Source organism: Diplodia seriata (assembly GCF_021436955.1).
Source record: "Diplodia seriata strain FDS-637 chromosome Unknown scaffold_6, whole genome shotgun sequence".
Taxonomy (NCBI): Eukaryota; Fungi; Ascomycota; class Dothideomycetes; order Botryosphaeriales; family Botryosphaeriaceae; genus Diplodia; species Diplodia seriata.
This window is the reverse complement of record NW_027117313.1, coordinates 730452-748166: the sequence shown is the minus strand read 5'-3', so window position 1 is coordinate 748166 and position 17715 is coordinate 730452. Positions and strand designations below refer to the sequence as shown.

Sequence of the window (17715 nt, the reverse complement as noted above, 5' to 3'; positions counted from 1 at the left end):
GCGCAAAGACACCTTCCGATTCAAGTTTCGTGAAGATCATAGAAGAGATGGGAGAACGAAACCCAATCAGAGAGAAAACACTCGTACGCGAAACCATGAGCTTCCGTTTCGTTGGCGACTTCTTTGATCGGTATTGGACATGCCACTTCTTGGACCACAACCTCCAAAAATCCGACAAAACTCTAGAAAATCGACTCGAGAAAATGGACCTCATCCAGAAGACAGTTCCTTCTGTAAACGGCGAACAAAAACACCACCCTTGGCAACAGCGAAAAGTCCTTGAGCTTCTCTTATTCAATCGAATGATTGAGGAGATTGACGACAGCACATGTGCAATTCTGGACTGGGTACAAAAAAATACGCTCCAGGCTCCAGAAGCGAGTTCATCTCCAATATTCTCAGTACCTCAGCTCGAAGAACGCGTTTTTAAGAGGGGTTGTTTCAGCGCTCACGCTTCGATCCCGTTCAACCCTCTCGCCAAAGCTCTCCAAGATGGATTCAAGCTAGCTGAAAGAGGAAGTGGCGAGGATTATTTCTCCATCATTGAACGTTGGCGGCTCTTTGAACAGATCTTGCAAGCTTTAGAGGATGATTTGAGCGAAAACTTAGAGAGGGTCGAGCAATGGACCCGGCGTGAGACGGACCGAGAGCCAGAACGCCCCAGATGGACCAGGAACGATGAGAAGGCCTACCGCCCAGTAATTACCAAGCTGAAGGTTTTGAATCAAAGGAAGGTCCGCGACTTGGAATGTTTGAAGACAAAAATAAAGACATTCCGGGACTCCCTCACTAGCAGGTTGGCATCGATTCGAGAAGAAATCAGCTTTCGCGGATCAGAAAACATCAACCTCTTCACTTATGTTACGGTAGTCTTCCTTCCGCTGGGTTTTGCCACAGGTATCTTCAGCATGAGCAACGCTCCCAGTCGTTCCACGTTAGTCAGCATGGTGGAGTTGGCTCTCATTGCCATGGCCCTCACGATATTTGCTTTGGCAAATGCAAAGACAACCGGCAGGGAAGTCGTACGGCCAGTTATTTGGCTATTTCGCCGCATCAACGATTGGATCTTATACCCGGTCATCCAAGCTTCGTATCTCATGTGGAACTTGTTTTCGAGCCGAGTAATTTTCCTTTTCTGTCGGTATATCGGTACTCCATCGGCTTACCATCTCAACTTGCAAGGGCGTTGGGGTTTTGGAAAAAGGAAGAAACGGGCCCGTGAGATCGAGCGGTACCCCGAGAGAAAGACGGACCCAGCTAAAGCGGCAGCGGAAGCCTACAGCAGTTCCCGAGCTCGCAACGAGACAGACCGAATTTCTCGACTTGCCCGACTATGGAATGATATCAGGGAATCGAGGCCAGCAAGGGAAGAAAGTGACAAATATGGGGGGGTTATCCGCTTGCTCAGCAAGGGACAACCTCCAAATCCCCAGAACAACAACATTGTCTAAGAGTATTGTTGCTCTCTGGTCTATCCGTCTTCACTTCCTCTCATTTTTTCCATGCTACTGTCTTCTCAACAACTTTCATTACGTAGAATTTTCTGTATTAAAATTACTTAGTACGAATCACGTCTTTTCTTTTCAATTTCCTTAAGCCTCTCAAGCCCTCTTTAGCGCTATGGCTTTTCAATTCATACCAAAGTTTTTTTCCAATTAGCATCGCAGAGTTTCTGGTATATGCTACAACTGCACCATGAACCATTGCTCAGCAAAGGCTATTCGAAGCACGACGGAATACATATCTTCGCTGGAAATCCAACAGAGACGCGTAGACTTTCTACCCTTTCCTCATTTACCAACCGAGTCACTCCACTCCCCCATCCAAAACCGCAAAAACCTCCCCACAAGCACCTCATCCACCAACGTCCCACCCCTCAAGCTCGGCGCAAACCTCTTCGCCTGCGTCATATCAAACACCGGATGCGCCTTCTCCCCGCCACCAGCACCACCATACCTCTTCCTAAAAAACTCCAACAACTTCACCGCCGGATTCCTCTCCCCATCCTGCTCGCCCCTTTCCAACCGCCCCACCCACTTCCTCTGCGGCACCGCCTCGAACGCCAACCCGGCCTTCCGCAGCGCCGGCAGGAACTCCGCGTTCCACATCACCCGCCTTTCATTCTCGACATGCCACACCTTGCACGACTCCTCATCCCCCTCCTCAGCCTCCGCAAACGCCAACTCCACAACCGCCCTCGCCGCAACGTCCACGGGCAACCACGACAACTCCTCGTCGCCGTCGACGAACGGCAAAGCCCCGATGCTCAGCGCGGCCCGCACGGTCGCCGGCACCGCTTCGGAGGGGTTCCACACCCCGTGCCGCGTGTCGCCGCAGAGTTGGCCGACGCGGAGGATGCGCGTGTGGAGGCCGAGACCACCAGCGGCGGCGGCAGCGGCGCACATTTGCTCGGCGACCCACTTGCTCTGGCCGTAGCCCATGCCGTCGGCGACGGCAGTCCAGGGGTGGAGGGATTCGGGGATGGAGCCGCTGCGGGTTTTTTCTTTTTCGCTGGGTGGTGGGGATGAAGAGGGGGGTGAGGAGGAGGAGGATGGGGGAGGTGACGGTGACGATGAAGGCGAGGGCGTGGCCGACGCGTTCCCAGCCCGCAACGCCGCCGCGATGCTCGACACGAACACAAACACGGGCGGTTTGCGTCCCGTCCCACTCGCCGCCGTCAGCGCCAACAGCGCATGCGTCGGCGCCAGGCACGCGGCGTCGAAGCTGCGCAGCGAGCGGTTGAAGTCCACGCTCCACGCGGCGTGGATGACGCGCGTTGTTGTCGCCGTTATCGCGGCGAGCGTGGCGGGGGGGAGGGAAGCGAGGCCGCCATGGTCGGGCGAGGAGAGGTCGCAGGGGATGGCGGCGATTTTGGAGAGCTGGGAAGGGGTGGGGTGGATGTGGGAGCGCGAGAGCGCGGCGGTGATGCGGGAGAGGGCTGTGGAGGCGTCGGAAGCGCGGACGAGGCAGTGGATGGTGCGGATGGCGGGGTTGGGGAGGAGGGTGGAGAGGATGTGAATGCCGAGGGCGCCGGTGGCGCCGGTGAGGAGCTGTGGTGTGGTTAGCGTGGGGGTGGAGGTGGTTTTTGGGTGGCAAGGAGGGAGGGAGACTTACGACGGACTCCTGTTCGGGAGGCGTGGCTGTGCTGGGAGCGGGCGGCGGCTGGTCGAAGGTGGTGTACTTCTCCAACAGGCGCATGGCGAGGTCGTGGGCCGACTGCTGCTCGTTCTCCTGGCCGGCGCGCACCTCCAACAAGTGAGTGGTCAAGAGCTCGACGGAAGGGTGGTCGAAGACGACGTTGGTGGCGAGGCCGCGGCCACCGAGGCTGACTCCCTTCAGTAGTCGAGACCGCACGTTGGTAGCCTGCAGGGAGTCCATTCCTAGAGCAAAGAAGTCGGAATCATCAGCCAGCGCCACCCCCCTCTCCGCCAGCCTCAACTCCCCTCGGACAGTTCGACGGACCAAATCACGCACGCCCGCATCATCGAGCGGACAAACCTCGTCTCCCTCCTCCTCCGCACCGCTCCTCGCCTCTTCCCTCCTTGCATAGAACGCCTCAATCTCGCCCTCAAACTGCCGCAGAAACGCCTTCCGCACCACCGTCCCTTTATCCGTACACGGCCACTTGGTACCCGCCGCCATCACCAGCACCGCCTCCTCCGCCACCCGCGCGTACGCTGGCACGCCTTCATTGCCCCTCTGCAAATCCGGCAGTATCCCCCTCACGACCTCCTCGCCGCTCCGCCCCGCCGCCCTCTCCGAGGCCACGACGACCATGCCCAACGCATCGCGGCCCGCACCGAAAACCACGGCGGCGACGACGAGCGGATTCTTGGTAACGGCAACCTCGAGCGGGACCGGGTCGGCCTTCTCGCCATTAACAAGAACAACAATGTCGTCGAGGCGGGCGGCGAACTTCCAGTGATCCGGCAAGCTCGGGTGGCGACGGAACAGGTCCTTTGTCGCGTACCGGCCCGAGGGTCCGTCGGACAAGACCTTAGCAGCAAGACCAGGGAGGACAGTGAGATGGTACAGAGGTTCCTCTCCTCCTTCCCCGTCCTCCCCCTCCTCCCCGACGCGCTCGAACTCGAGAAACGGCGCCGCGTCCGGCAACGGCGTGACCCAATTCCACAGCTCGGGGGCTTCCCGCGACGGCTCCATCAGCGCGCCGCACTCGGTCAGGCCGTACAGGTGGAAGAGCCGCACCCCCGCGCCGACGACCAGCGCGTCGCCGAGGGCGTCGGGCACCGCGCTGCCGGCCGCGACGACCTGCTGCAGGCGGGCGAGCCTCTCAAACACCCCTCCCTTCCCCCCCTCGCCCTCGTCGTTCGCCTCCCCCAGGAACTTCAGCACATACGGCACCGTGACCAGCGCCCCGGCATCCGTCGCGTCCAGCGCGTCCAGCACGGCGCCGGCGGTGACGGGGCGCGCGGCGGACAGCAGGGCGAGCGGGGAGCCGGCGGCGAGGCAGCGGAGGAGGGTTGCCAGGCCGAAGCTGTGGAAGAGGGGGAGCGTGGAGAGGGTCGCGGCGCGCGGCATGCGCGCGGCGATGGCGGCGGCTTGGGCGAGCCAGGAGCGCGCGACGAGCGGCACGGGCTTGGGCAGGCCGGTCGTGCCGCCGGAGTGGATGATGAAGCGTTGGGGGTGCGCGGGGTCGGGGGTGCATGGCGGGAGGGGTTTGGGGGGGAGGGCGGAGGGGGAGGGGGAAGTGGTGATGGGGTGCAGGGGGATTAGGGCGAAGGCGAGGGAGGGGGAGGAGAGGGACCGGATGCGCGACATGTCCGCTTGGGACGACCCCGAGGCGATGACGGCGGTGCAGCGGGTGGAGGTGAGCAGGTGGGTGAAGCCTTGGTCGGCGAGACGGGGCGAGATGAACATGGTGCTGAGGCCGAGCCGCTGGAGGGCGAGGAAGGTGATGTAGTAGTCCAGGCTGGAGACGCCCACCAGCGCGACGGTGCTAGAGGGACCATTGGGGCGTGTCTCTTCGTCCAGCTGCGCGAATGCTTCGGCATAGTGGTGGGCGGCGAGTGTGGTCAACCGGTCGAGGTCAGCTCCGGTGTAGTTGACAAAGTCGGAGTCGGTCGCCGGGTAGGAGAGGAGCGTTTCGCCGGCATGGGTCTCGGCGCGGCGCCGGATCACTTCGTCCAGCGTGAGGCACGGCTGCTCGGCGTGAGGAAGGCTTCCCATGGTGTTGTTTGAATTATGGTAGCTATCCAGGCGTCAATGCTTGGATAGTAGCTGGTCGGACCGAGACCGGTGCAGTGATCGGACTTATAACGGTCGCTCATATCGATCGGCTCCGCAGTCGCAAAGGTTAGATCCGATTAATACCTCAACACCACGCCCGCCGTGTACCTGCGTCGGGCGGGCATGCGGGATGCGGCAATGATGCTGCAGTCACACGTCACGGCGGCAGGCCTGATAGCCGCGAGTCAGAGGCCGGATTGACGCTGACGTTCAAGTAGGAGTAACGATGTACAGGGGCCCACAGTTTAGCGGATTGGCCGGACCTGTTTCCGTCACGAGCGTAGAGCGATCCCGGAGTAGTGGGAAACATTCGATACGATGACTACTAGCTGCCTACTACAGAGATCCGACGCGAGCGAATCGCTACCGCCTGTTGCTCACTCCGACTCGGGCTCGAACGAGTCCTTCCTGACCCGGACCTCGTTCACCGGCGCCAGCGGCCGCCCGCGGTCGAAATAGCTTCGGATGTTGGCGAAGCACTCTGCTTCCGCCCTGGCAAACGAGCCCTCGGTCAAGCCGCCCATGTGCGGCTGCACCACGACCTTGTCGCTTTGCATGAAGTAGGGATCGATGCCTGTCGGCTCGCCTCCAAACACGTCCAGCCCGGCGCGAGCAACTTTGCCACTCTCCAGAGCGTCGATAAGCGCTCCGTCCTCGACGATTGGCCCGCGCGACGTGTTGACGAGATACGACTTGTCCTTCATCATCGCGAACTCGGCGCCGCCCATCAGGTGCGTCGTCCCCGGCGTTAGCGGGCAGTGGAGGGAGACAATGTCGGAAGTTCGCAACAGCTCCTCCAGCGTGGCGCAATACGAAGCTCCCGGCGGCACGCTATCTGCCGGGATGCGGTTCCGGCTGTGGTACTTTATGCGCATGTTGAAGGCAGATGCCCGCCGCGCGAGACACCTTCCGATATTGCCCATCCCAACAATGCCCAGCGTCAGTCCTGCCGGGTCTCGCGTGAGTTGGAGTCCCTGTCGCCAGCGGCCTTCGCGGAAGTTCTTCTCAGCACGGCTGGTATCGCGGAGAACGGCCAGGATGAGGAAGAGGGCCATGTCGGCCGTAGCTTCGCCCGTGGCGTGTCGGGTGTTGCAGAACCAGATGCCCTGCGCCGTCATCCAGTCCACGTCGAAGTCGTTGTGGCCCATCTGCGCCGAGACAACAACCTTAAGCTGCGGCAGAAACGGCGAAAGAAGCTCGGCGTCGAAGGGCTCAAATGGCTGAGTGCCCAGCCGGCAGACGACTGCTTGATATGGTCCGTGGGACGCGATGGCATGTGGTATCTTGGCGAGCAATTCCTCCCGCGTCGAAGCATCGAGGATCTGGGACGAAGCTTAGCAACGAGACTTCGGCATTGTGGCTTGTCTCTTACCTCGATGTTGAAATACTTCTGGTTTTCCTCGATCCCGCCTCCGGAAAATTTAGGCTTGCCCAGGAACAGGACGCGGGGCCTCGGCGCGTGAGAGTCGTATGAGGGCATCTTCAGAATAGGACTTGCAAGCTGGCTGTCAGTGTGAAACTACAAATTCGCCGGGTACTAATACTGGGGCGGGTCGGAGCAAGTTCCTGCGGAAATGCTCCGCAGCAAGCACTACTCGCGCGATAGCAGCCATGACAAGCATTGGGGTTGGGGTGTCAGAGAAATTGGGATGGCAGTCTGGACTACTGCACCAGGGATCCGATGGGGACCGTGCGAGGCGACCGGACCGATACTCCCTCGCGATCATCTTATCTTGATGGAAGATCTTGTCCCTATAGGGCCCCTGGCTATAGACACGGCTCCTGCCGATGCTAGGGTTGCAGCTCTTCGAGCTGCCTGACCGAGCACGCCGCTCCACCGTGAAATTGCTAACTCTCTCCCTCTCCGCCCCAGACCCCAGTCATCCCATCGGCATGCCCATGACGTCGCTTTTTCTTCCTTTTTCCTCTGCTGCCGTCCGCGCCTCCGCCGCCATGACCCATGTCAAGGGCCAGGAACAAGAGTTGGACATGAATCAGACGACCGAACTTCGGAGGCAAATGTCGGATTGCACATGGCGGTTCCGAATAAGAAGCTGTCGGTTCACTTGACAATCGTTTCCCAGCAGCAGTCTCTCACACGTTCACTGTTTCATTCTTTGTCCGATGCATTCGTTCGCTCTCCTCGGCACCCTTCTGCTGGGCCTGTTGCCCGTGGCCAATGCTGAGACCGCCTGGCAGAAACGGAACCTGACCTACGAGATCCCCGAAACCCCAGTGGCCGCGTTTGCCTCCACTAACTTCACCACTAAGAGCGACGCTCTTTCGGCGCTCCAAACCGCCCTCGGAAACGTCACAATCGCCCAGACGGGAGACATCAAGTATGGCTCGACCATCGCCCGCGTCTGGACGAAGCAGCGCAAGACGTACCCGGACGCCATCATATACCCCGAGACGCCCGAGCACGTCAGCATCCTGATGCAGTTCTACTCCAACGCCCACCCGCTCTGGGTCGACGGCTTCGCCATCATGGGCGGCGGCCACGCCGACTTTGGCGGCGCCCAATCCCCCAGCGTCATCATCGACCTGCAGAAGATTGGCAGCACCTCCATCGTCACCACCCCTCCGGCCAACTCGTCCGAGCACGCCATCCTCAAAATCGGCGGCGGCTCCGAGGCCGGCGACGTGTACGACTACCTCGACGGCACGGGCTGGGCGTTCCTGGGTCCGCGCGCGGCCTCCATCGGCGTCGGCGGCTTCCTGCTCGGCGGCGGCATCGCCTTCCAGACGAACCGCTACGGCGTGGGCGCCGACAGCCTCGTCGGGCTGGAGGTGGTGCTCATCAACGGCACCATCGTCTACGCCAACCCGTACAACGCGCACGCCGACCTCTTCTGGGCCGCCACCGGCGGCGGCTGGCTCGGCTTCGGCGTCGTCACCCACTTCTACATCCAGGCGTACCCGGACCCGGGCACCGTGTACGTCGGCACCATCGCGTGGGGCGAGGACAAGGCGGACGCCGTGTTCGACCGGACGGCGGCGTGGTGGGAGAGCAACGCCGACCCGGACGCGTTCCCCGCGCTGCTGTACTACCTCAAGGACCCGGTCGAGATCAACGCGCTGGCGCCCGTCAAGGACCGCCAGTACACGCTGCAGCTCAACGCGCTGCGCTTCGGCGGCACCGAGGCGGACTTCAACAAAACCTTTGGCGCCTTCTTCGATGACGCCGACGGCTTCATACTCCAGACGTACTCGCTCAAGTCGCTGCAGCAGTACCTCCTGACCAACTACCCGTACGGCTACAACCGCCTCTTCTACGGCAAGAGCCACACCAACTCCACCCCGGCCTTCTACCGCAACACCTTCGACGTCTACAAGGAGACCGTCAACGGCATGCTCGAGCGCGGCGAGGACCCGGGCCACACGCTTTGGGTCGACGAATGTAAGTTTCTTTCCCCTCCCCCTTTTTCGATTGCGGTAGTGGTGGTGGTCCAGTGCTGATGACATCCACCGCAACAGACGTCTTCCCCGCCTGGAACGGCGCCGGCCCCGACTCCGACAGCGCCACGTCGTGGCCGCACTCGACCAGCGCCCACATCACCCTGACGTCGGGCGAGTGGAGCAACGACAGCACCACCCAGTGGCTGTACGCCCAGGACGAGAACAAGATGATGTCGTACCTGCGCGACTTCCAGAACGGCCTGGACACGGAGCCCGCCATCTACGACTATCCCAACTACATGTAAGTGCTCTCTCTCTCCGTTCCCCTGGAGGCGGCCTTCGGGAAACTGATGGGTTGGTCGTACAGTGCGCCGTACAGCAAGACGGAAGAGGTTTGGGGCAGGGAGAACTTTGAGAGGCTGGTGGCCATCAAGGAGAAGTATGATCCCGAGTGTTTGTTTAACAGGGGCAGGGTGCCGGCGACGGAGGCGTGCGTTGCGAAGGGGCTGTCGAACACGTCGATTGAGTAATATGTGGACTGGACTAATTTTTTAGGGGAGGTGAAAGAGAGGGAGATAATACGACGGTGTTTGAAGAATGTGGAGGGCTGGTTGATTCGATGTAAGATAATCATGTTCTGATAGTGTACATACATACACAAGTCACATTTCGTAAGCGGGGCGGAATATGCCCGTAGAGCCACTAAAAGGACATTCTTGTGTTGCTCTGATACGGTTGATATGTTTAACGACGCGGACTGGCCCATTATCAGTTCATGCTTAAGTAAGCCCGCACGAAACCCGGACGGAATCTCAAGATCGCGACATTCAATGTTTGCAATGCGGGGTATACACCACCGTTCGGTACCTAGATCTCCAGTGATGTGTTTTACGTGGTTCGAGAAGTGAATACAATTGGCAGCTATTGATTTGTAATTCAAGTGTGATTTCAATTGCTGCCGCAATGATGCGACCAATACTGAAGTCTATATAAATCGGCTTGAGGACTCTGCTACCAGTTTGTATTCGTAACAGTATCTCCCAATCCTTTGTCTTCCTACATCTCCACGAACATGGCTACCCCAGCGGCCTACCAAGCCTACCGGCGTACGACCGGGCCCCTCCCACGAACCATCGAAAAAACGACAGAGACTTTCCCATCCACGCTAGCCGCCGACGAAGTCCTCATCCGCATCCACGCCGTCTCTCTCAACTTCCGCGACATCGGCATGCTGGACGGCCGCTACCCCCTACCCAGCCTCGACCACGGCATCCCGGCGTCCGACTGCGCCGCCGAGGTGATCAAGACCGGGTCCGAGGTAAAGGAGTTCAGCGTCGGCGACCGGGTGATGAACACCATCGACCTCAACAACATCTTCGACGAGGACGAAAACCCGTTCCTGGCACTGGGCGGCGAGATCGACGGCGTGCTGCGCCAGTACGCCGTGTTCAAGGAGAAGCATCTACTGCCCATCCCCGCGCATCTTTCTTGGGAGGAAGTACGTACGCTGGACATGCCCCCCTCCGTGCATGCGTTTGAGATAGATCTGACGCCCCCAACAGGCCTCCATCATCCCCTGCGCCGTCATCACCGCCTGGCTGGCCCTGAACATGCCCTCTTCCTCCTCCACCTCGACCACGAAGAAGCCCAAAACCGCCCTACTCGAAGGCACCGGCGGCGTCTCCCTCGCCGCGCTCCTCCTCTGCCTCGCCGCCGGCATCACCCCCATCATCACCTCCTCCTCGGACGCAAAACTGTCCGCGCTCCTCGCCAAACTCCCCAACACCGACATCGCCACCATCAACTACAGCACGCACCCCGCATGGGACACGGAAGCGAAGGCGCTGACCGCCGGGCGCGGGGTGGACATCGTCGTCAACAACGCGGGGCCGGCGTCGCTGCGGCGCGGCGTCGACGCGTTGGCGAAGGGCGGGAGTGTGAGCCTGGTGGGTTTCCTGGCGGGGGCGGGGGAGGGCGAGGGGTTGGGGCCCGAGGGCGTGATGAAGGTGTTGGTGAAGAGTGCGGTTGTGAGGTGAGTTTCGCCCTCTTTTCTTTTTCTGCCCCTGTTTTAATGCTTGTTTGTGGGTGTGGGTGAGGGAGCGGTGGGTGGCTGATGGGCTGACTGGTGACGTAGGGGCGTTGCGGGGGCGCCGAGGAGTGAGATGGTGAGGTTGAATGCGTTTTTGGCGGAGAAGAGGGTGGGGTTGGGGGCGGCGATTGATCGGGTGTTTGGGTTTGAGGAGGCGGTGGAGGCGTTTGAGTATTTGAAGGCGGGGAGGCATGTTGGGAAGGTTGTGATTAGGCTTTAGTCGCAGAGCGCGTGGTATGACTGGTTTTTCCTGCTATCGGGGGTCGGGTAAGAGCAACTTCGATTGCTGGAGTCCAGGACATATTTTAGTACGTCAGCGTTTAACTGATGGCTTGACTTTTAGCCAAGATGCTCATTTGAAACTACCAGTGTCAAACGGTACGGTTCATAAAAGCTTAAAAGCAGCAATGTTATTGTGAGCTACGTGATAACTCAATAGGACGAGCCTACCGTAAGCCACACTCGTTTAGGACGAATCACCGCGTCTTCCACCCTCAAGACAGAATTTTGTCCCCACGAACGCTCTCGTCACTCTAAGAATCGAGAATAAAGCTGACATTGAATCGGCACCTACTAACCTCACATTACTAGTATCTTACAAATTACCTGGAATAGGAATGAGCAAGGCTGTGGTTCCTAAACCCCTTCTTGGGACCAAATGGAAGTGATGCAAACGCCACCGATATGGCCTTCCTGGCACCGTTCAATGTAGGGACTGGGGACTGATCACGCTGGGCTTATTTGGTAATGAACCACTAATCAGAAAAGCTACTACTGGCGAAATGACTTAAATCGCAGAGCAAAGTGTGTGTAAGATTACCATAATCGGGAAAGGCGGGGAAGGGGCGGAGGCTGCAGGCTGCGATCGTCAGAATGAGCCTGGTGAGCCCAACAACACATTTACGCTCAGTATGCATCGGCCTAATCTTTGCCTAGCTTTATCTCACCGGTGTAAGCGCTATTTTTGCCAGAAACGTGGCCGCATTAGACCACAAGGCTGCGGGGGGCGCGGGCCGTGACCTTGTCTTGGGCTCACCGCAAGGCTGTACGGATGAGCGAAATACCAATGCAAAACGTTTCAGGCACTTGGTATCGGTACATATTGCTAAAGCGTCCGGTCAGAATGAGCGGAAGAAAATCCAAAGGAGAAACGAAAAAAGAAAAAACCCTCACAGCAATGACCGTACTCGTAGGGAACCTGCACACACTCTCATGGCTTTCTCTGCAAGTCTGCCTCACACAGCCTCAACCACTCGGCTTCTGCATGACGCGCAATCGTGCGCTACGTAATGAGGCGAAGCGTGCTATCCTTTTCGGAGTTGCATGAGACTCAGAGAGTTGTCTCCAATCGCTGACCATTTGCTGTAGCCCTAGGCTGGCTGACATGCATGAATGCAACGTCCGCACACAAGGCTGGAAATGGCCAGCTGAGACCTTTTTGAAAGAACCAATGAACACTTCCTCGTATTCATAAGCCACGAAAGCCCCATTTCAGCCAAAGGTCTATCAGGCTATCAGCTAGTGGCGGAGCAGGTGGGGTCGAAGAGCTGTTATACTCGCCCACCTTCCCACCTTTCCACACATACTTTACTCTATCGTTGCATCATACGGAGGTTCCAAACGCCTTTGGCTACCCTAATCTTTTGCATTCTCCCTCAGATATTTTTGTTTCCTTTTCTCGCTCCTGCGGCCTTACAGTCCTCCCCCCTTCTCGGCGGGGCTCCGCCTCGTATGAGGCATCGAGCTTCGCAATGGCAGATCCTCTTTCCATCGCCGCGAGCGTCGCGGGGCTCGCTTTAGTTGCAAGAGATGTTGCGAAAGGAATCAAGCAAGTCAAGAGTACTCTCAAAGGATCCGGAGAAGAGTTGAACGGTCTCTACAATGGTGTCGTATCCCTCTACTCAGTCCTTCAAGGCGCCAGCCTGGTGATGGAACAGATGGACGACCAACTCCAGAGAGAGACGAAGCCAGGAGACATCGTTTTCGCCTGCAATGACACTTTTGGGGCTATTCACAACCTGCTCAAGAAGCACAGACTGGATCTGCATGACGGGTTTGCTCGCTCAGACAGAAACATGGCCTACACTGCGTCTGCGAAGCCGGTCGGAAGATGGAGCGGGGTGAAGCAAGCCACTCGCTGGTATTTTGACAAGGAAGAGGTGGCAAAGCTTTGTGAGGATCTCGAGCACCACAAATCACAACTCGCACTCGCCATGACAACAGACTCCATGACGGCACTCATCGAAGTGTTGAAGACGCAAACCACAATGTCTCGTCACCTTGACGAGTTGAGGAAGACGCAGGCCGAGATCAGAGATGGGCAGATCCAGGAGATCAAACGTCAATTGAGCGAGAAGCAGACAAAGATGATGAAAGACTTTAGCGACATCGAGCCGCAGGATGCGCTTGGAAGACATCTTCAACTTCGTCAGCAAGGCACGGGGACATGGTTCCTGAACGGTCAACACTTCCAGAATTTCCTGTCTGAAGACCATTCGAGTCTCTGGTTGTATGGCATACCTGGAGCTGGAAAGTCGGTCCTCAGTGCTGCCGTCGTCGAACTCATCAACGCCCTTCGAACGCAGAATGTTGCAACCGCATTCTTTTTCTGCGAGCATGACAATTCAGACACTCAAGGTTCCCGTAACATCCTCGGATCCCTTGCGAGGCAACTTGCACTCCAAAACGACAGTTCTTTTGCCGAATTGGAAGAATTTTACGAAAAGCACACATCGTTCGACAAGTTCACTGCAGGCAATGCGTCTCTTCTCCATTTGATTTGGAGCATCTCACGGAAATTCGATACCACGTTCATTGTGATAGACGGTCTTGATGAGTGTCTCGAAAGTCGATCCGAAACGGCTCAGATACTATCTGAGTTGGCAAACGCAGAAAACAGTTCCATCAGAGTCTTGCTCACCAGCCGAGATGAGAGAGAAATTCGAAGTCAACTTACTGAATTTGAAATTGCCGAGGTCAATGCGCCCAATTCAGATGTCAGATTACATGTAGCGGCGCAGTTGGAGGCACCGCGGTTCAAGATGGTTGGCGCAAACAACTCCAGTCTGAAAGAAGAGATCCTTGAATATCTGGTTGAGCACTCAGGTGGAATGTAAGTAAAAAATCAGCTTCGTGATCACAGCTCAAACAAGGCTAACAAGCGGCTGAAAAGGTTCCAATGGGTCAAGTAAGTGGCTGAATCCAATGTATCCCTGAAGTACACTAATGCCATATATAGATGCCAACTGGATTACCTGTCATCCTTGCCGTCGAAAGGAAAGATCCGAAAAGCCCTGAAACAGCTTCCACCCGATCTCCACCAGACCTACGAGAGGATCCTTCTCAGAGCGATCGAGACCGCTCGTGGTGACATGGTCTTCTACCTGGAACGAACACTACGCTACATCGCTTTTGCCGCTCGCCCACTATCCGTTGCAGAGGTCTCTTATGCCATTGCTATCGAGCAAGGCGACACCGTTTTTGACGAACCTATGGACATGGGGAAGATATTGTGTCATTACGACAGCTTGATCAAGGAAGACAATGGAGTCCTCACATTCAGCCATTTCAGTATCAAGGAGTATCTGAGAACCATCGCTCTGGATGCCGGTCCTCTCGCAAAATTTGGACTCGACGAAACTCGCAGTCATGACTACTTGGCCGAAACTTGCTTGACCTACCTCCTTATGGAAAATTTCGATCAAGAGTACACTCAGTCCGAGGAGGCGATACACAGAACCATCGAAAATAGCCATTTTTACTCCTACGCGTCACTGAACTGGACCTATCATGCTCGAAATTCCGTTGGAGAGCCGAGCCGAGTGCCGTACTTGGTGGAACGCTTATTTGAGCCCCAGAAGAGCAATAACTTCGTGCTTTGGGCCTACTCCTGGATTCGGCATTATATCAACGTGCAACCTCCTAGTCTGGTTCATCTGAAAATAGCCACCGTCACTACGCTACACCTTGCTTGCCTTTGCGGGCTATGCGATGTCATTGACACACTTATTGGGAAAGGCCAGGACGTAAACCAACACAGTTCACTCCTCGGAACACCTCTCATGTGCATCAGCGGCTTTTTTCTCCCACAGAAACAGGAGAAAGGACTTCCAAGGTCAGAAGACAGACAGACGGCAGCGGAGATGCTGGTTCGGAACGGTGTTGTGTACGGTCTGAGCGGGAGTTTTGCTGTGCACGGTGCAATACTCCATGATGATGCACGTTTGCTGGCAATTCTTGTGGAAAACGGCTGCCAACCTACTGCAGCTAACGTTTGTTTCGCGGTAGAAAGAGGTTCAGAGACTGTCCAACATGCTCTGAGACAGTTGCTGGATAAACAAGACCTCGATCCAACATCCGAACTTCTGGAAGCTATGCCGCCTGCAAAAAGCGGAATCTATGCCCTTCATCGTGCCAACACATCAGACACCGATGCCAACTACCTGGAGCACGACTACCAGGAGATGATAAAATCAGCTGCTCTGAAAGGACAACAGTCAAGGATGATTCAGATGCTGTCCGGACTGCGGAATCTTACCGGAGCTAAACGAAAGACTTTTCTTTCTGAACTTGTGCTCGAAGCAACACCACGCGCCCACAGCAAAGTTATCGAGTACCTCATACAGGAGGGAGCCGACTTGTCTCACAAACGGCATGGGAGAACGGCGATGCATTTGGCTGTCGAACACAAGCATCTAACGCTGATCCAAAAAATGCTTGAGCTTTCACCTGATCCCATAAAGAGCATTGAAGAAGAAGACTACCTCGGTTGGACCCCATGGATGCTTGCCATAGCAGTCGGTTCAGTTGAGATGTTACAAATGTTTCTGGGCGTTCACCCTTCGCTCAACCTCCACAAGACAGCAAGTGACGGGTTCACAGCCGTTCATATAGCTATTCGGTCAGGGAACAGACAGATGTTTTGGTTTCTGCACAAAAGAGGCTTAGACATCACCCGTCCGTCAAACGATGGGACCACTCCTCTGCATCATCTATTGCAAGTTGGTCTTGGAATACTTGAGCTCCCTGGACAGTTCGCCCGCCTCGTAGTTGAGACATTTCTCCAGGAAGAGGATGATGTCAGTAGGCAGGGTTCGGATGGTAACAATGTTCTACATACGCTATTCAACAACGCACATCAAGAGACAACTCCGCTCATTTGGCAGGCCATCACAAACAATCCCCGATTCACGACAAGCATGACAGCGGCGTTGCAGGCATGTAATCGGCTGAAGCTTACTCCACTCCACGTTCTCCTGTCAAGATATGCCAACAGTGTTACTTCTCCAGATGCATCCAATGCAGTCGAAGTGCTCAAGTCCATCTGTAGCACAGAAAGGGTCAAAACATTGCTTGGAATGAGAGGCGAAAAAATCTTCACGCCACTCCATCATCTGACAATGGAACTGGCGACCAAAGACTTCCCAACGGCTTTATCTCCATCTCAGTCATCTCTACTCGAAGATGTATTTCGAATCCTCATTGAAGCAGATGAGCAGGATCATTGCTTGTACAGGAAAGACCCTCTAAGCCGGACCGTACTGCACTGGATTGCAGAATGTAAAGGGGGGTTTCCGTTCCAGCAAATCGCGGAACTTCTCTTACATTACCCCGTGGACCTTTCGGCAAGGGACTTCTCCGGCTTCACTCCGCTTGAGGCTGCGGTATGCAACGATAAAATCCACAATGTTGAATTGATTCGTTGCTTGATGAGCCGCACACCCAAATCGGATCTGGAAATTCCCACCAAAGACGGAGAGTCTATCCTTCATCGCCTCTGCAGGTCAAAAAAAGATGATATTGAGAGTCTTTTGTATTTCTACCTTCCAGCAATCGCCACTTCAACTTCACGGGATCAACAAGGACGTATTCCACTGATGCACACGCCTTATGTTGTCTCAACACCATCGCTCGCGTATGAACTGATTGGGATGGCCGAAGGGAATATCCAAACTCGCGACCATGAAGAACATGATGTGCTATGGCATTCATGTCTAGTTGGTTCGACTGTCTTTACAGATGCTTTGATCCATCACGGTGCAAAACTAGACCAGAAAAGAGGTCTGAAACGTCAGGAGGAGCCACCTCTGTTGACAGCCGCAAGAAATGGACACAGAGACGTTGTGAAGCTCCTTCTTGATTCCGGCGCTGATCCATTGGCCCGAAGTCATTCGGGCAGACAACTCCACCATTATGCCGTATCCCAGGGTCATGGACATCTACTGGATATTCTGGAGTCTTTGACAGGATTCGACTACAACGAAAAACTGATCGGGAGCTGGTGTCTTTCCTTCAGCGCGATTGGGGACAAAGGCGGGAACCAACCTCCCCCCTTTAGTTTACCATTCCCCCAGGCTGGTACGCTTCACATTGCAGCATTGAACTCCGACCCGCAGTGTTTGAGGTGGCTTCTTCGACCGGAGAGAAGGCCTGAGAATATCGACCAGGAATCGGGCTATGGAGAAACTGCACTCTTCGCTGCGACGTACCTTGGTCATTTGGACAATTGCAAGATTCTGGTGTCAGAAGGTGCAACTGTTTCGAAATCCCGCAAAGACGGCTGCACAGCATTTGATGTTGCCTGCAAGTATGGCCAGACACAAGTATGCAGATTTTTGTTGTCGAAAGACGAGAATTTGGCATTCAACACTCCTGCTTCGGGAACGCCCCTCGAGGTTGCAGTATGGGGTGGGCATATTGAGATCGTCCAACTTCTTCTCGCCAGAGATGTCGAAATACCCGATCATTTGACAACGAATGCGCTAGAAGCGGGACGATACGAAATAGCGGCACTTCTACAAGAAAAGCTCCGCAGTAAACGAGACGAGGAGCTTGAGCCAAGATGGACGCGTAGAGAGTTCAACACTATGCGATTACCCTATGTATGCCAGGGTGGAAAAGAAGAGGACCTTCTGGAACTTTTAAGAGCAGGGGTGAGCCCGAACAGAGTCTTGAAAGAGTGGGGGGTGACAGCTCTACAC

General features: G+C 56.2%; 4 protein-coding genes across 4 annotated transcripts; 3 read left to right on the top strand and 1 right to left on the bottom strand.

The window, feature by feature from the left end:
* Positions 1–5624: 5624 nt before the first annotated feature.
* Positions 5625–6727, bottom strand: SLS55_006139 (uncharacterized protein; the record flags this gene model as incomplete). Its single annotated transcript, XM_066777576.1, has 2 exons — positions 5625–6569; positions 6620–6727. 2 exons carry the CDS (start codon positions 6725–6727, stop codon positions 5625–5627), a joined length of 1053 nt encoding a protein of 350 aa, XP_066631671.1.
* A 644-nt stretch (positions 6728–7371) lies between these two features.
* SLS55_006138 (uncharacterized protein) lies at positions 7372–9176 on the top strand (the record flags this gene model as incomplete). Its single annotated transcript, XM_066777575.1, has 3 exons — positions 7372–8647; positions 8725–8947; positions 9014–9176. The coding sequence occupies 3 exons, from the start codon at positions 7372–7374 to the stop codon at positions 9174–9176; spliced, it is 1662 nt and encodes a 553-aa protein (XP_066631670.1).
* A 542-nt stretch (positions 9177–9718) lies between these two features.
* On the top strand, positions 9719–10682 carry SLS55_006137 (uncharacterized protein; the record flags this gene model as incomplete). The annotated part of the gene is made up of 2 exons (XM_066777574.1): positions 9719–10144; positions 10209–10682. The coding sequence occupies 2 exons, from the start codon at positions 9719–9721 to the stop codon at positions 10680–10682; spliced, it is 900 nt and encodes a 299-aa protein (XP_066631669.1).
* A 1804-nt stretch (positions 10683–12486) lies between these two features.
* On the top strand, positions 12487–15055 carry SLS55_006136 (uncharacterized protein; the record flags this gene model as incomplete). Its single annotated transcript, XM_066777573.1, has 4 exons — positions 12487–13847; positions 13908–13922; positions 13974–14664; positions 15023–15055. The coding sequence occupies 4 exons, from the start codon at positions 12487–12489 to the stop codon at positions 15053–15055; spliced, it is 2100 nt and encodes a 699-aa protein (XP_066631668.1).
* Positions 15056–17715: the final 2660 nt, after the last annotated feature.